At 40.7% G+C, this 20,643-nt stretch overlaps 1 protein-coding gene across 31 annotated transcripts in view; it reads left to right on the top strand.

The window, feature by feature from the left end:
• The first annotated feature begins 866 nt into the window (after positions 1-866).
• rimbp2b (RIMS binding protein 2b) overlaps positions 867-20,643 on the top strand; it is a 91,323-nt gene continuing 71,546 nt past the window's right edge. For 6 of the 31 annotated variants that reach the window (XM_058071973.2, XM_058071963.2, XM_058071960.2 and 3 more), the window contains exons 1-5: positions 878-960; positions 1,473-1,566; positions 1,648-1,779; positions 8,928-9,025; positions 17,731-17,868. In XM_058071973.2, coding sequence (XP_057927956.2) covers positions 1,659-1,779; positions 8,928-9,025; positions 17,731-17,868 — 357 coding nt within the window. In that variant the 5' untranslated portion in view covers positions 878-960; positions 1,473-1,566; positions 1,648-1,658. Of the gene's footprint in view, positions 961-1,472; positions 1,567-1,647; positions 1,780-8,927; positions 9,026-17,730; positions 17,869-20,643 lie in introns of those variants that run through there. The other 25 variants (XM_058071980.2, XM_058071974.2, XM_058071967.2 and 22 more) reach the window with 10 other exon arrangements.

Raw genomic sequence — 20,643 nt, 5'->3', positions numbered from 1 at the left:
TCCCTGTGCATGCGTGGGTTTTCTCCGGGTACTCCGGTTTCCTCCCACATTCCAAAAACATGCTAGGTTAATTGGCGACTCCAAATTGTCCATAGGTATGAATGTGAGTGTGAATGGTTGTTTGTCTATATGTGCCCTGTGATTGGCTGGCGATCAGTCCAGCATACCCCCACAACCTCAATGAGGAAAATGGATGGAGGGTGATACTGTCATGATCTGCACTTGTTTTGGTCTGCTGCCCCCTGTTGTCTCTGTTCTGTCCTGCAGCGGACTCCTGTCTTGTTCTCCTGGTCTGCACACCTTCATATACTGCTCCATTTCCATTGTTCCCCTATCAGATGTTTGCCTTGTCATGCCTCGTCCTGCCCACACCCTGCAGACTTCATCTTTGCTCCTGAACTTTTGTCTCTCTGCCTACTGTCTGTAAATAGTTGAGCAACAATTATTTGCTTATACTTATTTGCTATACTGCCACCCAGCGTAACAAATACAGTACAATAACAAATACAGTACAATACTTATATATAATAAAAAATAATTATATATAAGGCTGTCAAAAATTATGCCTTCACGAAGGTAAATAATTTCTTGAATTAATTACGTAATTTTTTTGTGTGTAATTAACACATATCCACTTGAGCAAGCACCCTCGGGTCACGCAGTCCCACAGAGCCTGACACGGTTTTATAACTTCATTCTGACCTGAACACACACACACAGCAGTACAATTCCAACAACGTATACTGTATGTACAGTATCTCCAACCCACATGTCTCTATTCCTTCATCCTGTCCTTCTCATTCTCATTTCAAAAAAGACTTAAAATTGACTTAAAATTGAAATAAACAGGGAGATCACTCACTTCGTAAGTCTTAAGGATTGAAGTACCGCTACTCGTTCTGAGTCGCAGGAGGGGCCATCCTGGAGGATTAATATGTTTGTCCTAAAAGACAACGTACGGTGAGTGTAGCAACGGTGGTGAAAACACCGTTATGGTGGCGGGGATGTAAAAAACAAACAAACCCTGGTTTCCAGTATTCCTTTATCTCTAACCACTTTGAAAAACTAAGCGTTAATTCGATGGTCAATTTGCTACATTTAGTTCATTTGGAGCTCTTAATACATACCAATATATATCATCATTTATCTTTCTATTCATTAAATACAGTAAAAATTGGCATATTTCAGACAGTTTCTAATGTTGATTAATCATGATTAATTCATAAAAAATCTGCAATTAATCTAATTTTTAAATGTAATCATTTGACAAATTGAATATGAAAATCAGAGTATTCTGCTTGTAACATGATGTAGACTGCAGTAAACACAATGGTTTGATATATAAAGCAACGTAACGTTTAATTTAGCTTTTACCTTTCATGTGTTTTCTTTGCCAGCTGTGCAGTCTTTGCTGTCTGTGTGTACCAACAATAATCCAACATCCCTTTATTATGTAACTCTCCTGGATACAGATATTTATAATCTGAAGTTATGACATCATCCTGCTATCCGGCACATCCCGACCATGACAAGCATTTGGGGCGGCATGCAAACTAGCCTGTCATGGTAGGTTGTTACTTGTAACCAGCAGATAATAGCGTGATTCATACTAGGCTTCATTTTTACTTCCTTTCTTGTCATTCCAAGGGAACAATGGGATGTCAGAAGACTTGCAGGGTGGAGAAACTCCTGAAACAGTGTCAGAGGGAGGGTGTTGTGAGCCTGAGACAAAGGTTACCTCCAGCAAAGAGGAGCATTCGGATGAAAGGCACAGACAAGGTGAGGCGAGCGTGCTGTTAAGCTGTGTCTGAATGAGATTTTAATTCATCCATGTCTGGGCTGGACATGAGCTGCACTTGTTGGTGCCTGCAGCCGTAATCTGACCTCATCCTGCAATCCCGGCTTCAACTCTCATTATTCACTCATGCAACATCGTGCTATTCAGTCGTTATTATTTATTCATTCAGCTAAACATACATAATGTTTTTTTATTTGCTTGCAGTACAATACATTTCTTAGCTACTGCATGTCACTGAATCTTGTCGGTATAAAGTAAATTTTGAACAGCAATGGTTAGGATCCATCTAGGACTCCTTGCAGTATGTCAGATACTTCTTAGACCCAATTACATATTTAGTTTTAGAAACTGTAAAACATTTGTGTTCTTACCTTTTTACTTGTATTTGAAGTATACATGCAATCATGCCTTCTCTTGGAAAGTTTGCTTCTTTGTTGCAAAAGTCTGATCATCAGTGAGTATCGATCACTCTTGTTGACCACTTTGCTTGTTAGCTTTCTTCGTCGCAAGTGAAAAATGCCAATTAAAGAGGGACGGGGAGTTTTAATGGAGCAGAACTAATCATTGTGTTACAACAGTCACTTTTATTGCAAATGTTGATCTGAAATCTGATTCGTTCGTGAAGGCTTGACTGAAATGCCCTCTGAATGGGCTGTATACACATGAGATTAATAATTAATAAACTATTAATTAATAATTAATAGTTTTAATGGAGCAGAAGTAATCAGTGTGTTACAACAGTCCCTTTTATTGCAAATGTTGATCTGAAATCCGATTAGTTAATGAAGGCTTGACTGAAATGGGCTGTATACACATGAGAAATTAATAATTATGCAAATTAGTAGATTTTCGGTTGCATTCCAAATGGTGAAAAACAGCAAATAATATCAACTGTAAGTATTGAACTTACAAAGCATGCAGTTACACAACATCACCTTTTATCATAGCATGTTCCTGCAGGAAAATGTTGAGTGAATTGACTTTTGCGACAGCACACTTTGCTGGATTCATAGCTGCAGCACTCCTCCCTGCAGACCATCAAAACACTTTCTATTTACTGTAAATTACCCTAAAAAATCTATCTACTGTAATGGTGTGTATGTCTGTGACTATGTATATGCATGTGTCTGTACTTGAAGCTGCTTCAGGGTTATTGTGGGTGGAAAGGTTGTGTGAGGACAAAAGTTTGCTGCTGTGGTTATGACCGCTTTGGCCACTAATGAAACCTCTTTTATGGCTTGTAAAACCAGGAAGACTTATGCCCCTACTGTGGATCTGAGAGCATGGATAGTTTACATTTTCAGTGAGGACAGTGTACAATATAACATAAATACGTTGTGATGTGTAGTTGAGTTAAGTTTTTGTTCAGGATGTTCTGTATTTTTCTCAAAGCACTGCATTCAGTTTGACAAGCAGTTTTCCAACTGACTTTATATCACCAGCAAAACCATCCGAAACAAGCAGACAAAAAAACACTGTCCGTGACTGATGCACGATGGTGCCCGCTGTCTTGAAAAAAATGTGCCGTGTAGTTATGAAACAAGTTTAAGATTGCAAGGTGCATTTTTCCAACTGACTTTATATCACCAGCAAAACCAAACGAAACAAGCAGACAAAAAAACTGTCTGTGACTGATGCACGATGGTGCAAGTTTAAGATTGCAAGGTGCATTTTTCCAACTGACTTTATATCACCAGCAAAACCACCCAAAACAAGCAGACAACAAGCAAAAACACTGTCTGTGACTGATGCACGATGGTGCTCGCTGTCTTTAAAAAAATGTGCTGTGTAGTTATGAAACAAGTTTAAGATTGCAAGGTGCATTTTTCCAACTGACTTTATATCACCAGCAAAACCAAACGAAACAAGCAGACAAAAAAACTGTCTGTGACTGATGCACGATGGTGCTCGCTGTCTTGAAAAAAATGTGCTGTGTAGTTATGAAACAAGTTTAAGTTTGCAAGGTGCATTTTTCCAACTGACTTTATATCACCAGCAAAACCAAACGAAACAAGCAGACAAAAAAACTGTCAGTGACTGATGCACGATGGTGCCCGCTGTCTTGAAAAAAAAAATGCATCGTGTAGTTAGAAACACGTTTAAGATTGCAAGGTGCAAAGTGCGACATATTGACAGGGGAGTACACAATAGTAGTATCGTGGAGTTTATGATGCAAAGCTAAGCCATCAAACAATTATTATTATTATTATTTTACATAACTAGCCGCTGCAAGTGAACAATTAACTTTTGCTATAAATCTCAGCTTCTTACCGCTGAGTTACTTTATCTGTAATCAGAATAATAAAGATGAAAGTTGCATCTCCGTGTGTAGTTTGGAATGCCGCGGGGAAGCAAGAGTGAATCAGGATGGGAGCTTAATGTCAGCTGACTGCTGTCATATGACATCGACAAAGTGACATTTACGGGATCGACCCAAACTACCTTGGCGCTCTACCGGTAGCTCACGATTGAGGTAATGAGCAGCCCTGCTGTACACTATATAGATATCCGACATTATATTGTCAAATTAACATGCATGGGAGCATGTTAAATACAAAAGTGTATAATATTTTATAAGATGGATGAGAAAGCAGATTACCACACAGTGCATGTCGACCAAGAGGAGAAGAATGCAAATTTACCATCACTATTGTGATTGTAATATGCTATGGATTAGAACTATACCAATTACCCAATATAGTAGGCATAATAAGAGTAAATAAGCCCTTTAAGCCATAAATAAGACTTGTGTGTGTTGCTATTGTCACGTTCGGGCATGGTCGTGTAGTGTAGCGACCCCAGGATGCAGAAATGAGGACCCAATTGCAGGATAAAAATGTATTTAATGCAAATGCTATGCAGCAGAACAACTCACTAGCATGTACAACAGAAAAACGACAATGACCCAACGATCAAAGGAGCGGCGCACCTGAACTAAATAGGCATCACTGCAAATGGGAAACAGGTGCGGGAGATAATGCAAAGCAACGGAAAACAGAACAGAGCAACACAGGAAGTGAATACAAAATAAGGGCATGAACCAGGAACTAAGGCAGGAAAGGAAACTAAAAGAGCTGTCACTAGGGAGTAACGCCCACAACGTGACAGCTCTAAATGTGTTCCCGTCTGAGTGGCGGATAGGGAGTGGCCCCGGGGGTTCAGAGTTGAGTTTCAGCTTGCCGTTGCCATTTTTTAAATTAGGGATTTTATTAATGTTCCAGATCATGCCTGTTGTTAGATAATTTTTATGCTTGAAAATGCTTAATTTAGGCACATTCATTTAAACACATTTGCTTAAATGTGTACATTTAATGCACATAATAGTAGTAGGCCATATACAACCAGGAAACAGGATCTATTAATTCATATTTGTATTTAATATACCAATGAAAAACTGTGCAACAGTGAAGCTGCAAAGACGAAGTGGTGAAGGACAGCTCCACTATAAAAATGCTGTAGATGATCTTATATTGTAAAATGAAGATTCATGGGGGGCACACACCAAAAACATGATCTGGATTGTATACTTTACATCTTGTAACATATAAGCTGCTTCATGTGAAGCTCCACAGAGGTAAATGTCAAAACAGTTCACACCTCCAAACGTGCCGCTGTCAGTGTGGTTGATGCAGGCAAGCCTGCAGGTCCTCTGTTGCCCTTGTACATCCTTTTGACAGCTGTCTGAAAAGGTTTGGCTGCATGCAGACATGGTGGGCATTATTTAAAAAAAAACGGCATAGTTTAAGTAATAGTAACACAAGACCAAAAACAGCAAACAAAATGTTACTCTCTCATAGTATACTTATATGCAGGATATATTCAATATACTTTTGTAGTGTACATGTATATACTGTATATAGTAGGGATATAAATCTCTATGTGATAAATGATTTGATTTAAAGTGCATAGAGTGGAGCGAGGATGCTAATCGTCGTTTCCCACATTTTAAAAAGCTACATCCCCGTTTATTATCAACTCCTATACCATTCGCAGGTAGTGGCGAGTGTGACCAACCACAGGCTCTAGGCGGGCCGTGGGTGGAATACATTAAAACAGACCGATTTTGTAGGAACCACAAAATCCAAAGAAATACAGCTGAATAGGTACAGATTCTGGAAGTGCTGTGTGTGCTGGTTATTGTGTGAAGCTACTCTAAAGCAGTCCACAACTCAATACAAAGGGCCAAAAAATGAGCACAATAGGTCCCCTTTAAATAATGACACGTCTCTTCCAAGCACGGATATAAGTAAATAGAAGTATGTGCCGCATAGTGTGATGAACAATGGTGGATGCACAATAATTGAGACTGAGCGTAGTGTTTTCAACGCTCAACAATTCACGGTAATCATGTTACAAAGCTTTGCTCAAACACTGAATATTATTGCAACAACAGATCAGCAGTTGGGTAAAGCTATCCCGTTTCACCAGGATCTAAATCCACATCACCTTCCCTATTCCCTAGTGGGCGAACAATCAAACACATGGTGAATTTTGCTTGCACCTTTAATGCAATTAATCCAAAGAGATTCCAAATTCCAGTGAACACCAACCCACTGGCACGTTTCACTGGCAGCCCAAGCTCTCACACTGTCCGCTGATACTGTAAACTCGAGATACACTATGCATATCTCTTCAATTGATTCATGTAAAGACTTATGGCTGATTATTATTGATACAGCATTCTTTCCTCGCATAAACAGAACGTTAGCTCGTCAACACAGATATCCGGTCACATCGGTTTGATGAGTCTTAATATTTAAAGATTGTCGAGTAACCTTTAAAGCAGGGGTCTCAAACTCAATTTACCTGGGGGCCACTGGAGCTAGGGTCTGGGCAAGGCTGGGCCGCATGAGGTTTTCCAAAAAAAAAAAAACGCATTTATTAAAAACAGAAAAATATACAAACTTTTTCAGTGCTTTGGTTCCAATTTTCTACAATAAAAGCTCTGATAAAACATTCCACTGTTATCTGTCATCTGTTACTAATATCTTAATTTTTATTTTTTCTGCACAAAATAAGATGACAAATAAACAAACAAATCAAGAATAAAGAAAATCAATCAATCAGTAATACATAAATACAATAATAATAATAAAACGGCAAATAATAAAAACTTAAGAAACCACATATAGTTGGTGGGTAGACAAACAATTTTTTTCAGATTAAAATTAACAAAGTATTATTAGAGCCCTGTAGACATGACAAAACACGACTATAGTCACATTTATACTCTTTTTATTTACAACATATTGCACAACTGCAGGGTCTTGAGACACATGCTAACTCGCAAACTAGAGAGCTAGCGACCTAAACGGTAGCCTTCAAGTTATTTCCTTTAAACTTAAATAGCCAAAAACTTACCACTTCCACACGGATAGGGAGGATAACTATTAACAGTTATTTAACCTTTAACATGAACATTAATCAAACTTAATAATTTTTTCTGGGTACATGATACCATACAGCATCCATATCAAACTTGCGCGGGCCGCACTAACATTAAACTTTCATATCAAGGCGGGGGCCTCAAACTAGTGTTCTGCGGGCCACATTTGGCCCGCGGGTCGCGTGTTTGAGACCCCTGCTTTAAAGAGTCTATTCATTCTCGGCCACTTTTCTCTGCTTGTCCTATTCAGGTTCATATCTGACGCCCACAATGATAGCCAGTTAATCAGGGCACATATAGACAAACAAGCATTCACATTTATGGACAATATTAAGTTTCCAATTAACTTGACATGCATGTTTTTGGAAGGTAGTGTACCTGGAGAAAAAAAACATGCAAGCACAGAGAGAACATGCAAACTCCACAGTTAGGCTAATCAACTGATACCCAACTGGCCTTTGGGAGAAAAAAAAAGCCTTTTGGCAAAGTTATCCCTTTCAAAAGTTACTTATGTTACTGTAACCTCAGAATTAGGTTAATTGAATGCAACATTGTACAAACTGCAAGATGCTGACTTCTACAGTATGCTGCACCTGATGTTCACGTTGGAGAATTGTCATTGGTGGTGCGTCTTATTTGTCTGTCTCGATGAAGCTCAGATAATCACGGAGGGTTTAAAAAGCAGCTTTAACTGCAAACATCAGGAATGACCCCTACTTTGCCCGTCCCCCTCTCTACCAGCGAGCAGAGGACACTTGACATCAAGCCTGTGTGTTGTTGTGGTGCATCCACTGATAAACGGCCACTGTATGATATAAACTAGATTGCTAAGAGGGTCCCAGGGTAGGGGGAGGGAAGGTTCCTGGTTGCTAGGCATCCACACTAAGGAAAGCATATCTCTTTTGGGCCACTCTTCCTTGCTTTTTCCCCATAAGAGTGCAATACTCTTTTCAGCCACGGAGGGCAGCTGTGGTGCACTGCTCTACTCCACATTGCCCCACACACACAAAAAAAGAATAGTCCAAATAATCCCTCTTAATACCCTTCTGCACTTGCATTTCCTGATATGTGATTGGATGGTTTCAACTGTTTGTAATAGCTGATTGGTTTGTCCCACCGTTGCTGATCCCCTATGGACCCTCTGTGGCATGATGACCCCTTGACAAGGCCAGACGTGGGTCCCCGTGTAACCTTTCAATGAAAATCTGCAAGTGCTGCAAGAAAACGAAAACAAACCTCACACAACCTTGCTTATGTCAATAAGGGCTGCTCATGAGTGGCAGTTATGTCAACATGCAGTGCAATAGAAGAGAGTATATTGATATATATTGACAATATTGCATGTGGCTGCTGAGAATAAAACTGAGAATGACCAATTGTGATGAAGCAAGATGAAAGACATCCTGGTGATGGAGTGCTGCTCAGTGCTGCTGCGCACTGCCCTGCCTCTGCACCCCTGCGTGTTTGACTCTGTGTGACTAAATGTGTGTGAGAGACGGAGAAAGCGAGAGTGAGAGAGAGAGGAGAGCGAGAGAGAGAGAGAGGGGGAAAAAGGGGGGCGTGTTGATGTGTGTGCTCTGCTGCACAGCCATGCTAGTGTGAGCTGAATGATGCTTGCTGGCTGACTCGCTTCTTCTCCTCTTCCTCTCTCTCTCTCTCTATCGCTCTCCCTCTCTCTCACTCTCTGCACTGCCTGGCTGTGCTTCTTACTGCCGTGCACTGATGAACCATTTTATGCTACAGAGCTGCCATACACAACATCTTGCTGCTTGTTTCTCTGCCCTTGGAGCCCAGTGGGAAACACCTGCCATGGCACTGGTCCTTTAAGTGATGCTGCAAAGGTAGGCACCGTCTACTGTCTTGCTGTCAAGCTGTGTGTTTTTTCGTAATCATTTTCCCTTGCTTTGCTGCAGAATTGCTGAGCTGCTGCTTGGGGGATAAAGATGCTGTGACTGTCAGACTCTTAGATCTCTAGGATGATTGGTATTGCTCCTCTGCTTCTATAGTATATCAGCGTGTCTTAAAAGACGTGTCAGTCTGTTAGTTTTATCTGCATGGAGGTTTGCTGAAGAAGCGCCAGAGGACATTGCATATCATTTGCATACAGTAGGTATTCGGATCGTGCCTGTTTGTGTGCCTTCCTTCATATTCAAAGTATTGCGATGCATTGGGTTGAAATTAATACTCACTAGCGTGTGCAGAATGATTTTTGGCTATATAACATTTTTGGGTTAACGTTCGCTGTGCTTGAGACCGCCTTGCCTGCCAAGAGCCACTCTCTCTAAAGTGTAAGGAGAAGTTGCATTAATGAATTGGAGATATAAATTCTCATTCTGATCGGCAGTATCATTGGTGTATCCCAGTAGAATATGACTAAATCCAGACATTTCTGATTTCTCTTGTTCGTGGGTCACAAAAGGGTGTCCTTGAGTGTTTTGTGTGGATTAGAATGCCTTTCTTTAGATTGGACATATTCATTACAGAGAAATGTGTTTCTGAATGTTGTGTCATTAGATTTGTGCACAATCAGCAGTTTGCCTCTAGATATAAAAACCCCAGGTGGCAGCCAAGAAAGGGGCTGGGTAATAAAGAGACACAATTTACCCTTAGATAATATTGTTTGCGTGCATGGTTATGGTGGTATGGGTGCTTCTACCGTCACTTGTATGAAGAGCTTCCAGAATTTGGGACACATACCTTTCAAATATGAGCGTGCAAGCTGATCACAAGCTCCCATTCATACTGTAGCTCCTCCTGCCCACCTTGACAAACACGCATGCTCATTCATCATCTCTGAGGTTGTCCCTGAACTGCCACATCTTCACTATGTGAAAGGGACAGACTTACATTTATTCATATTTCTAACTTTCACTGTGAAATGACTTGAATTAGGTGCTTTAGATGTGAAATGTTAAGAAAGAACATTAAAGAAGGAAGAATACATTGCCAGTGCCATGAATCAAATCCACAATGCTGGGGCAAGTGTTTTTTTTTTTCTAGTACCATTAGTGCCAAAAGGTTTGAGTCCCAACAGTTTTGAATTTTGGTACTATGTGACATGAACCCACTTGGTTTCACACGTTCTTTTCATTCTATTGCTTATCCTCACGAGGGTTGCGGGGGTGCTGGAGCCTATCCCAGCTGTCGCCAGCCAATCACAGGGCACATACAGACAAACAACCATTCACACTCACATTCATACCTATGGACAATTTGGAGTCGCCAATTAACCTAGCATGTTTTTGGAATGTGGGGCTGTGCACCACACACCTGAAATTTGGAATGGCTATGTACTGTATGTATTTTGTATGTATCACTTGTTATCGGCCTTAACCATGTCTGACATTAGCTTTGTGCTAAAACTAAATATGCACCAAATGACCGATTAATCAGCATTTTCCTTAATTTTGGGATCTTACCCACCAATTTTATCGTACTTATCGCAAAGGTTTGAAAGTCAGACAATTTCAATCAAGCAATCAAGCAATCAAGTAAAGGCAATAGCCAAAGTTAGTGGAAGCAAATAGCCTGCTGCTCTTAAGAACAGTGAAAACAACAAAGTTACTACAGTCATCCCCCGTTTATCATGGTTAATTTGTTCCACACCCAACTGCGGTTAGTAAATTTGAGTCAATAGTAATAAATGGAATATTGAGGCAAGTGAGGCCTGCAGTTCTTTGGATGTTGTTGTGGGGTCTTTTGTGACCTCTTGGATATGTTGTTACTGTGCTCTCCATTTGTGGCTTTATAAACTTTTCCAGATTGATAGATCGTAGAAGTTGGTTAGTTAGGTATGGATTTTTTCCCCCTCCCCCCTGTCTTTTTAAACTAATAATCCTGCATAATCAACCATGAAACAGCGGCCATTTATTAGAAGGGAATCCGCACCTATTCCAGCTGTATCTCCTTGGATTTTCAAAACGGTCTGTTTTAATTTATTCCAACCCCAGAGTCCTGAGGACTTCCAGACTACTGCCGAACCACACTTTCTAATTATATTGATATTGATTTCGAGTTGATAATAAATGAATAAACTCTTTGGAAAGCTACTTGGAAAGTGGTTAGGGGCTACTGGTAGCTCATGATCTACTGGCTGGAGACCCCTGACCGTGTATGAACTCCGCGTTTATTGAGTGGAGCAAACTTGACACTCTATGGGTCTTATAAATTTGGTTATTAAACGTTTTTTTCGAGACTACCCATGTTTAAAATAACTTGGGTAGATCCACTGATTGTGGTGGAAAAGGCTATTAGCAACCCCAGACATTGATGAGCTTTTAATTTGCATGCATTCAGGTAAGACGCTTCTTATTGCATATCACAGAATCTATGCTATGCACAGACAACCGCTTAATTACACAAAATAAACACAGTTACAACTCTGTGTAATTAAATTGTTACTTACAACTTCCGCTTCGGACTCTTCATGACCAAGTGACATTGGTAAGACATCGGCCTTCAACAACAGTTTGGCAGATAGTCCAGTTTGGTCCATGTTCCCAAACAGTCCCATATTTTCCTCTGCTGGTCAGGAAGCTGCAAGTCCGACCACTTCTGCTTGACATTTGCTTCTTCAAACCTGAAAAAAAATTCCTGGAAGGTATTAGCACTAGCTTCGGGCTAACACGGTGAAACACGGAGGGAAAACCCACAGCTTTTACCCCGGAACGCCCATATAAGGTAGTCCGGCTCACTGTGATAGATAAATATATAAATATACTCCGCCGGATAAATATATATTTTTCTGTTAGCTGCTCCAATAACAATATCGCTGTAGCTTGATTAATACACAAGTCAGTTATGTAAATGGAACACTTTCAAAATAGGTAGGTCCCATGATGTCCATTGTTTGCTAGTTTGTTTTCTCTCACTAGAACACACAGAAAAGGGAAATAAATATGTTCATATTTCACATAAGGATCAAGGGCAAACTTCCAAAAAAAGTGCAGTTTTCCTTTACTAGGTTGTGTAAATATGTGATCACATGCTGGTAAGATGTAATCTTTGTTTGTTGAAGCTGTGAAAGCAAGGTGTATACATGATAGTAGTCAAGGTCACATTCCGCTAGTATGTACATAATTCCTATTCTCACTGCAAATGTTGTAATACTACGTGGCTCTGCAAAAGAATGCATTATGACCACCCTAGCAGAAAGAGAATAGCTGAACATGGCGGCTCGGTGGATGTTACAGCTTTGAGTGTGTATGGGTGGTGGCTGAGTGTGGACCTAAGTGACTGAAGCTCGCTCGTAGTAGCAGCTGGAACATTGCTGCTGCTGGCGTCTGAATGTGGCCTGGATAAAGCACGTGACCCGCAGTGTGAGGCTTTAGTGATATGAACAGCAGGGCTGGCGTGCGCTGTTACATAACACTATCTTCGCTGTGAAATGGCTCCAGAGATGGCCTCTGTAAGGCTCCGTGACAGCAGAGTGAAAGTGCATTATCATCGTTAGCAGCTACGTCACTTGGACAGATTGTTGGACTGTCCTGTGCATGACAAAGCAAGCAAGGCTTTACCACTCTCTGTTGTGTCCTTAGGCTATTTCCATGTTGTGTGTTGTTTGCACTTTCTAACCCTCTGCACTCTATCCTCTCAAACATGTTTTTTTTTCATGTTAACAGTTTATAACCCGACATACATCTGCATGTTTGTTTACACCAAGCACAATTGCACGCTTGCTCAATCACTCCTCAAGCGCAAATATAGTGTAAGTTGATCTGATGTGCCAGGTGTTGTCATGTCTGCAGTCAGTCTGATATGCAGGATAGACCGGTTGATGGCTGTGCCAGAGGTCACCTCAGGGATCTGAATGCATTCATAATTGATTGTTCCTGGAGTTGATTAGGCTTGTTTACTCCCACAGATGGACAACACTGATCGAAGAGTCCATGGGTGTGTGAGAGTGATACTAAAATTGTACTTGCTTAACTATGCCGGGCAGATTTAAAGATATGATTTACAGTTGCTTGTGTTGAAATATCTATTTTTGAGTTCATCCCCACTGGTGTTGGATTTGTTTTAGATCTGGGTTGCAACCCAAGCTTCAGAGCACAGTCAAGAATTTTCCTTCCTTTAAGGAGAGTTCCATCCTGACGTATGTTCTGGCTGCAGAAATGGGGAAAACCGTTTTTGCAAGAGACACGCACATGGCCCGCACAGATTTTCAAAAATGCAGACAGCATAGAAAGCCCGTAGAAAGAAAATTGGGATGCACTTTATTTTCTGTGTGCACGCAGGAAAACCTTGCACGCAGCCAGGTCGCAAGGGCAGGGCATAGGAGGAGTGCGTAAATTTAAAATTACATTGTGTACATTGCCGAGCCACGGCGGCGGCTCCTCTTTCCGCTGTACACTATGGTTCTCTCGGTCACGATAGTCATAGGTGCCGTAGAAAGCCAGTAAGCCCATCTTGCAGTCAAAGTGAGTGGAATGCAAGAGCCTCGTATGCTGCCCACGCATGTACATGTCCCCACTGAGTGACGTGTGAGTCACGGTGGATTAGAATGTAGGCCACACAGTCAGGACATTGGGAAGACCTGGGTTCGATTCTCCGCTTGGCATCTTTGCGTGGAGTTTGCATGTTCTCCCTGTGCGTGCATGGGTTTTTTTCCCGAATACTCCGGTTTCCTCCCACATTCCAGAAACATGTTAAGTTAAGGTTAAGTGGTGACTCCAAATTGTCCATAAGTATGAATGTGAGTGTGAATGGTTGTTTGTTTATATGTGCCTTGTGATTGGCTGGCGACCAGTCCAGGGTGTACCCTGCCTCTTGCCCGAAGTCTGTTGAGATAGGCTCCAGCAACCCTAGTGAGGATAAGCGGCATAAAAAATGGTTGGATGTTTGGAACAGCAATTTGACAGCACAGACAAGTGAAGCCAATCATGACAAAGCCTCAAAACAACAGTCAAATGACCTGAACGCAACACATCATGGTCTCTTCAGCCTCTTTGTTGTGGCTCCCTTTGCAATGCTCCCTTTGAATATTTTTTTAACACCTGAGTGGGGAAAATGCACGTCTTTGTAATGAGTTTAAAAAATCCAACTTTGTGTGAGACCATGAATGCATCATGGCTGAGTTCTGACTGGTGATTGGATAAGCACGAGGATGAGCAGGAGGCTATTAGGTAAACATGGAGGGAAAAAAGTAATACTTTCCCACAGCTAATTGACATTTCTAAAAAAAATAGTACTGTCTTTTCTTATCTGAACTACTTTGATACCCCAAAATTCCCTCCAAATTTCAATTTGAGATATTTGGCTCTGCAACACATTTCTTCAGGCATCAGGTAGTGCGGTTTAACCAAGATGATAGCATGATAACATTGCACTTCTATTTGTTCAATTCTCTCTTTAGAGGTTAGAAGACCTTGTTTTTGCAGCTCCAGGCTATTTTTCTTTAGTGGGCAAGGAGGTAAAATGGCTCGTTTCATAGTAAAGGTTGCCGACCCCTGATGTAGTTGAATCATTGAAATATAAATCAATTCATTGATGCTCTGAATGACTTGTTACACTAAAATGATATACATTTTAATTTTGATCTTCTTTTCCGAGAGTGTATCAGTTATCTCAGTGAGTTTGACTGCTAATTTCTGAAAATGACATGATTTCTCCCAAGAGTGCAAACTGGGGATGATTATTTTGTGTGTATCAAAAAACAATGATTACTTTTCAAGGATTTGCTTTTGCAATGAAGAGCTTATCTTCACAAGTTTGCCACCGCCTCAATGTATGTCTTTTTTTTTTAACTGACGTCCTAATTTTTGTGCAATTTGACTCCTTGTGTTCTTTACTCCCTCAGCCAAACCTACGGCTGGCTCACTCAATCCACTATGTTGTAATAGAAACGATACCCGCAGCATCCTCTGATATCATTGGCTTTGTTGAATGTTTGTCTGAGGTTCACCCTTCACACCGCCTGTTGGAGGTTAATTCCACTCTTTGATCGCACATTATTGGCAGGCAGGGCTCTGCACATTGGAACAGGGCAGGTAGAACAAGGCAAACTTGCAGCACCAGACACTTTTAACATTGGAGATGATTAATTGTAAGCTAATGTGCTTAGAGTTGATGAAACGTGTTTATGAGGGGGTGTAATTGATGCTAATGTCCTGATAAAGTGGAATGTTACTGTGGATTAACAGTGAAAAGCTGGGATCTACTGTTCTGTGTGTGGCGGCTGCTGTCATTCCTTTTGCAGTGATTTATCATGGTTAACTGCGTGATGGTGCATGCTACATTGTTCTATGTTAGAGGTCTCGGTGGGGTTTGTCAAGCCTGATGTCCAATCCGCTGCCTCCGTGCTGAGCCTTCGCTGGCCAGGGGTGCAGCGTAATTGCATGAAGGGTCTGTAACAAGGTGGATTAAATTAGCTTTTCTCTGACTAAAATGAATTAAATAGGCAGTCAAGACTCCTGAACTGATTTATTATATTTGTTCTGCCAAATAGGGTATATCACAACATACAGTTCTCTCCTGGGAAATGTGTGGGACTATAACCCATAACTGAAGAATGGAATAATTACTAGGGTTGCAAAGGGGTGCTTTCAATTCCAGAAGCTTTCCATACTGAAAAAAAATTGTATGCATTGCTAACACTATCGGGCAGAGTTCACAGACAATGTAACTAAAACTCGAGGACGACTGTATGCAAATGAGCTGATGGCAGCATTGACTTACAATGTGAACTTCAGGGTATTTGCATGTTATTTGTCCAGTCTTTTCATCAAAATTCAGACAATAAGGAAAGTGGCATTGATTCAATATGGTGCAGTGTCCATGATACACATTACTATATGATTTTCTACTGATCTATTTTTTTTTCTAATCAATACACATTGGGGAACTATTGTTTGCGGGCGATCTACTGGGCATGGACGGTGACGAGCTTTGTCCAGATGTCTGTTTGTGTTAAGGAGGTTACGGCACTGCCTTCTGCAATAAGAAACAAAAACTAATTGCTCATTGGCCTCGGGTTGGAGACATACAGCTGGGGACTTTCAGCTAAAAATAGCATTGCTCGTTCTGAAAAATGGCGGACACATGCAGTGTGGTGGATTCCTGAATATTCACGATGCAGTATTTGCAATCCATTCATTCATTCATTCATTCATTCATTTTCTATCGCTTTTTCCTCACGAGGGTCGCGGGAATTGCTGGAGCCTATCCCAGCTGTCTTCGGGTGAGAGACGCGGTACACGCTGGACTGGTCGCCAGCCAATCACAGGGCACATATATAGACAAACAACCATTCACACTCACATTTACTGTAATATAATGATAAATTCATATGTATTTTAATGTGTTTTCAGAGAGAAATTCAATTACATTGTTTGCAATTTTGGATTAAATGTTTTATGCCTATTGCCTTGTGTTGTGTTTTAGGTATTTTCATTTGTACATTTCATGAGGGAAAGGTGCACTGAGGCAAATCTATAATAATAATCTTTCCTGAATGTTCCGAAATAGGCTTTTTTACTCACAAACATTTAGAATTTAAAACCTGTATGTTGCCCGAGGACACAATGACAGTGAGCGAGGATCCAATCGCCAACCTTCTGATTCCTGGTTGACCTGCTCTTCCTCCTGAGTGACTGCCGCTGCAGTACAATAGTAGTGATGTCATCAGCGGAGACAGACAGAGAATGACCCGGATAAGGTTACCAGCATGACTACAATGTTGACCATAAACACACACGCAAAGTCCATCATTGTCTTATCTGTGCTATAACAGCCAAAGGGATCTCTTGTGGTCAACACGTGACATGGACAAAAATGTCATTTTCTGGGTATGACCTCGTACATCATGAAAGAGAACAAATGGGGTCAACTTCTCCTGCTTCGGCTTCCTCCATCTGAGCATGTGGCGCTGGAAATATCACATGGTAGCATCTAAACAAGTGTGTCGCCCAATAGTTTCCATGTGTGCGCTATCAAGGCTTTAGCTCCATGCAGAGAGGGCTCACTGTACTTGAATCATGTTACAGCTCTCCCACTATGGCATAAAGGCAGCATCTGGTTCCACATGATTGGTGCTTTGAATAATTGAAAGGTTGCCTTGTTACTATACTAACCTGGTAATAATAAAGTAAGTATATCGGCATTGGTACATTCATACGTGGTTCAGTATTGGGGTAGAATGTTGCTATTTATCGTGGTTTTAGTTTTAAAACTCTTATGCACAGATGAACATGCATGATAAATGTGACAATTGTTGCTTTTACATGCTGAACGTGAAGACATCAGTGAAGGACTGTGCTTCAGTGTGGCTGTTTGTTGTTTTTCCACTCAGACCACCTGCTGGTTCCCAGCAGCCGTTCTCCTACGCTCCTACACACTGAGTACAAGGCGATTTTGATCATCTGTGAGCTATGCAGCAGCAGTGTACTGTTATTGCATTTGACCATAGGCAATACAAAACATGCCCAGTGATGTAATAAAATATACATTGCCACAGGGATAAGCAGCTAATTAATACAGGTCTGGCTTTCTGAGAAAATACAAATAGAAAATTCATTTATTCATATCTCGTTTCTGTTTGAATTTTCAGCTAAGAAATGAGGTGTTGCCACTACCGCTCCCCAGTGTGCAGCCTTTGGACAACCTTTGTCTTCTAGAGAACGGCAGCACAGCCCTGAGACCCAACCCTGAGACCCTGAGCAGCCAGAGGCTAAAACAGAGGTTACTGGTGAGTTCAAATTATGAAAGGTCTACGCACGCTTGTTGATGTTGGGCTGGACTGGATAAGTCATTATTATTAGCTCGCAGCAAACATATATCCTCTTTTGCTGATGTTACTAATCCAAACAGCAGCACCAAAACACTTGTAAACATTCTCCCAAAAGAAATAGATGTCGTAAGCAAGTTCTTTATGTGGTATTAGAAACATTTTCTGCGGTTTTCAGTGTTCGCCGTGCATTATTAATGCATGTTTATGTTTATCTCTATCTGTATGCCTTTGTTCTAGTCAGCATTTCTCATAATAATATTTTTTATTTAGTTTTGACATGTCCTATATATGGTAATGGTATTGGTAATGGTTTTATTTCATTTGAACATCAGATTACAATTGAATGCATCCCATAATCAGTTCACAGTTCCACATGTCCAAAAGGAGTAGGAAGAAGCAAAGTTTATTAAATCCTACCCTTCCATCTGGTACTTACAATCAGTAACTGTTACATTTGTTCACTGCCTGCTTTCCATGATACAGTTTGGTTTTAGTTTTTTTAATAAAGCATCTTTACAAAGCATAATGATTTATTATACAAAAAACATGAGAAAAATGTAAATATAATGCTGTTTAGTTTTACTGTTGTATTAGTATAAATAAAGGCCTTTGCAATGTAATACACATAATGCATGAGACTCTCACTATCGCTCTCTCACTATATCTTTTTCAAAAAGTATTAATCATCAATATTCTGTATTAGTATTATCGTGGTCGAATTAACTGCAATAAACGAGGAACGACTTATACTTTTGTTGATGATATTTAATTTTGCTATGGCTTTAAATGGGTTTGTTTGAAAGTTTGTTCACATTCACTACTGGCGTTGATTAAAAAGATCTTAGCTTGAATCTTGGTTCTGTCTATTTGGAGTCATTATTGGGATGGATAGGACTCAATAGTCTCTTGGTCTGTCATGATCAGCGAAGATTCCAGATAGGAATACTAATTTGAACCTTTGTACATTATATTAGTAGTGACCTCTATGCTCCTTTTTTGGGAGAGAAGGACACAAACTGTATTATCAATGACAAGAAAATAGACATGTTTACGTAGCAGTGATTGAATCATTTACAATTATTAGCCCCCCCCCCCCAATTCGGTGTACTGACACACTATACAGCTCTCTAAAAAGAACATGTCCTTGTCCTCATCAGACCATTTGTAATTCTCTTGGGTTTCTGTGCTTCAATATGAATGAGCAGCATCGATTAGATCCCAGTGATGCTTGCAAAATGGTGTGTGTATTTGTCTCCTTGTGTTCTCATGTTGTAACGACACATAAACCTGGTTGCACAGTCCCATTCCCAAAACAAAAACCAAATTACAATAATGAACATTATTACATGAGGTTCTACTAAGAATGACTATTCTCGTCTGAAATGATGGAAGCAGAACAGTGTGTTTATTGCAGCGAGTTGTTTGCCCTTATAACCACGGATGACACCATTTTTATGAATGGGATCGACAAAGGCATTACCACTTCTATCTATCTATAGTATAGCAATATTAACTTTGTATGTTTTCTGCATTTTGGTGCACCAGCTGTGGTGTGGGTACGGGTGTGAGCTTAGTGCCACTGACTGTGACTGTTGGCAAAGATGAAGCTGGTGAGAGTTGTATTTATAAGTTGCCCACCTGCTTGTGACATGACTATGTGATGATTGGCTTGTCAACGTTTTGCTCTGCACCTGTGGTCATGTGTCAGTGCTTTCAACGTGAATTATAACATACAAATAGAACAACAGGATAATGGATTCATTTGTATGCAAGAGGCATTTCCAATGCACAGCAGCATTAATCCGAGTGATTTGCACAATGAAGTAGTTCCAAGAAAAGCTACACCCTGGTACCTGTGGTCATTGCTGAGAAACTAGTGTTTTTGATCCCGTCATGCATCTCACTGTGCTATTCAGCTGGTTGTAAACTACTCAGTCAGCAGGGAAATGGGCTGCTCAGAACAGCAGTATTGAGGAGGGGGTGGATGGGTTGGAGGTGATGTTATTAGTTCCCTGAAGTGGAAAAACAGATGATTATGGATCCTGAAAAATTGGCGTACTGTCTGTAATTACCAATACTGCATGGTCCTATGTTACTGGAGGGCTGAGTGCCGGGGTAATGAAAAACTGACGGAGCATGAAGCTCTTCTTCAGCAAGCACCATTAGCCTGCAGCTCTGTTGTTCTATGATGGAGATGCAATCATCAAAATGCAGACATACCCCTTGGTAAAGGTCTCCCTCCAGACAGCTGTCTGCAGCCTTTACATTAAGGCTATCCACTATGTACACATAGTACAGTACATACAGTATATACAGTACCTCTGGTATGGTTGACTTTACTGAGATTGCTTTCTTCTTAGGGTTACCTGCAGATACAGCATTGGTTTTGCATGTCTGTTCCTGTAAGTACTCAATTAATTCTGAAATGTCACATTTATTTGTTATATTGGCCAACTAGTGTTCGTTATAGTTACGTGTCACTCACTGAGGTGCACTGAAAAATGTCACACATAAAATGGGCATGTCCTGATCTTCAGGATCCAGATCAGCTGCAGATCCACTGCATATTGAGGATGGGATGATATCTGTCACGAGATTAGGCCAATCAGGTTGCCATATAACATTCGTAACTCTTGGCCACACTTCAATATTGTAGGTGTGTTAATGCACCTCAAAGCCGGTTGCCATTAGACTCCCGCCACCCGCAAGAAGAAGAAAACGTAACATGCAGCC

Source organism: Doryrhamphus excisus, linkage group LG3, assembly GCF_037039965.1.
Source record: "Doryrhamphus excisus strain RoL-2023G ecotype Guam linkage group LG3, RoL_Dexc_Guam_v1.1, whole genome shotgun sequence".
Classification (NCBI taxonomy): domain Eukaryota; kingdom Metazoa; phylum Chordata; class Actinopteri; order Syngnathiformes; family Syngnathidae; genus Doryrhamphus; species Doryrhamphus excisus.
This window is presented reverse-complemented; position numbering and strand designations above follow the sequence as displayed.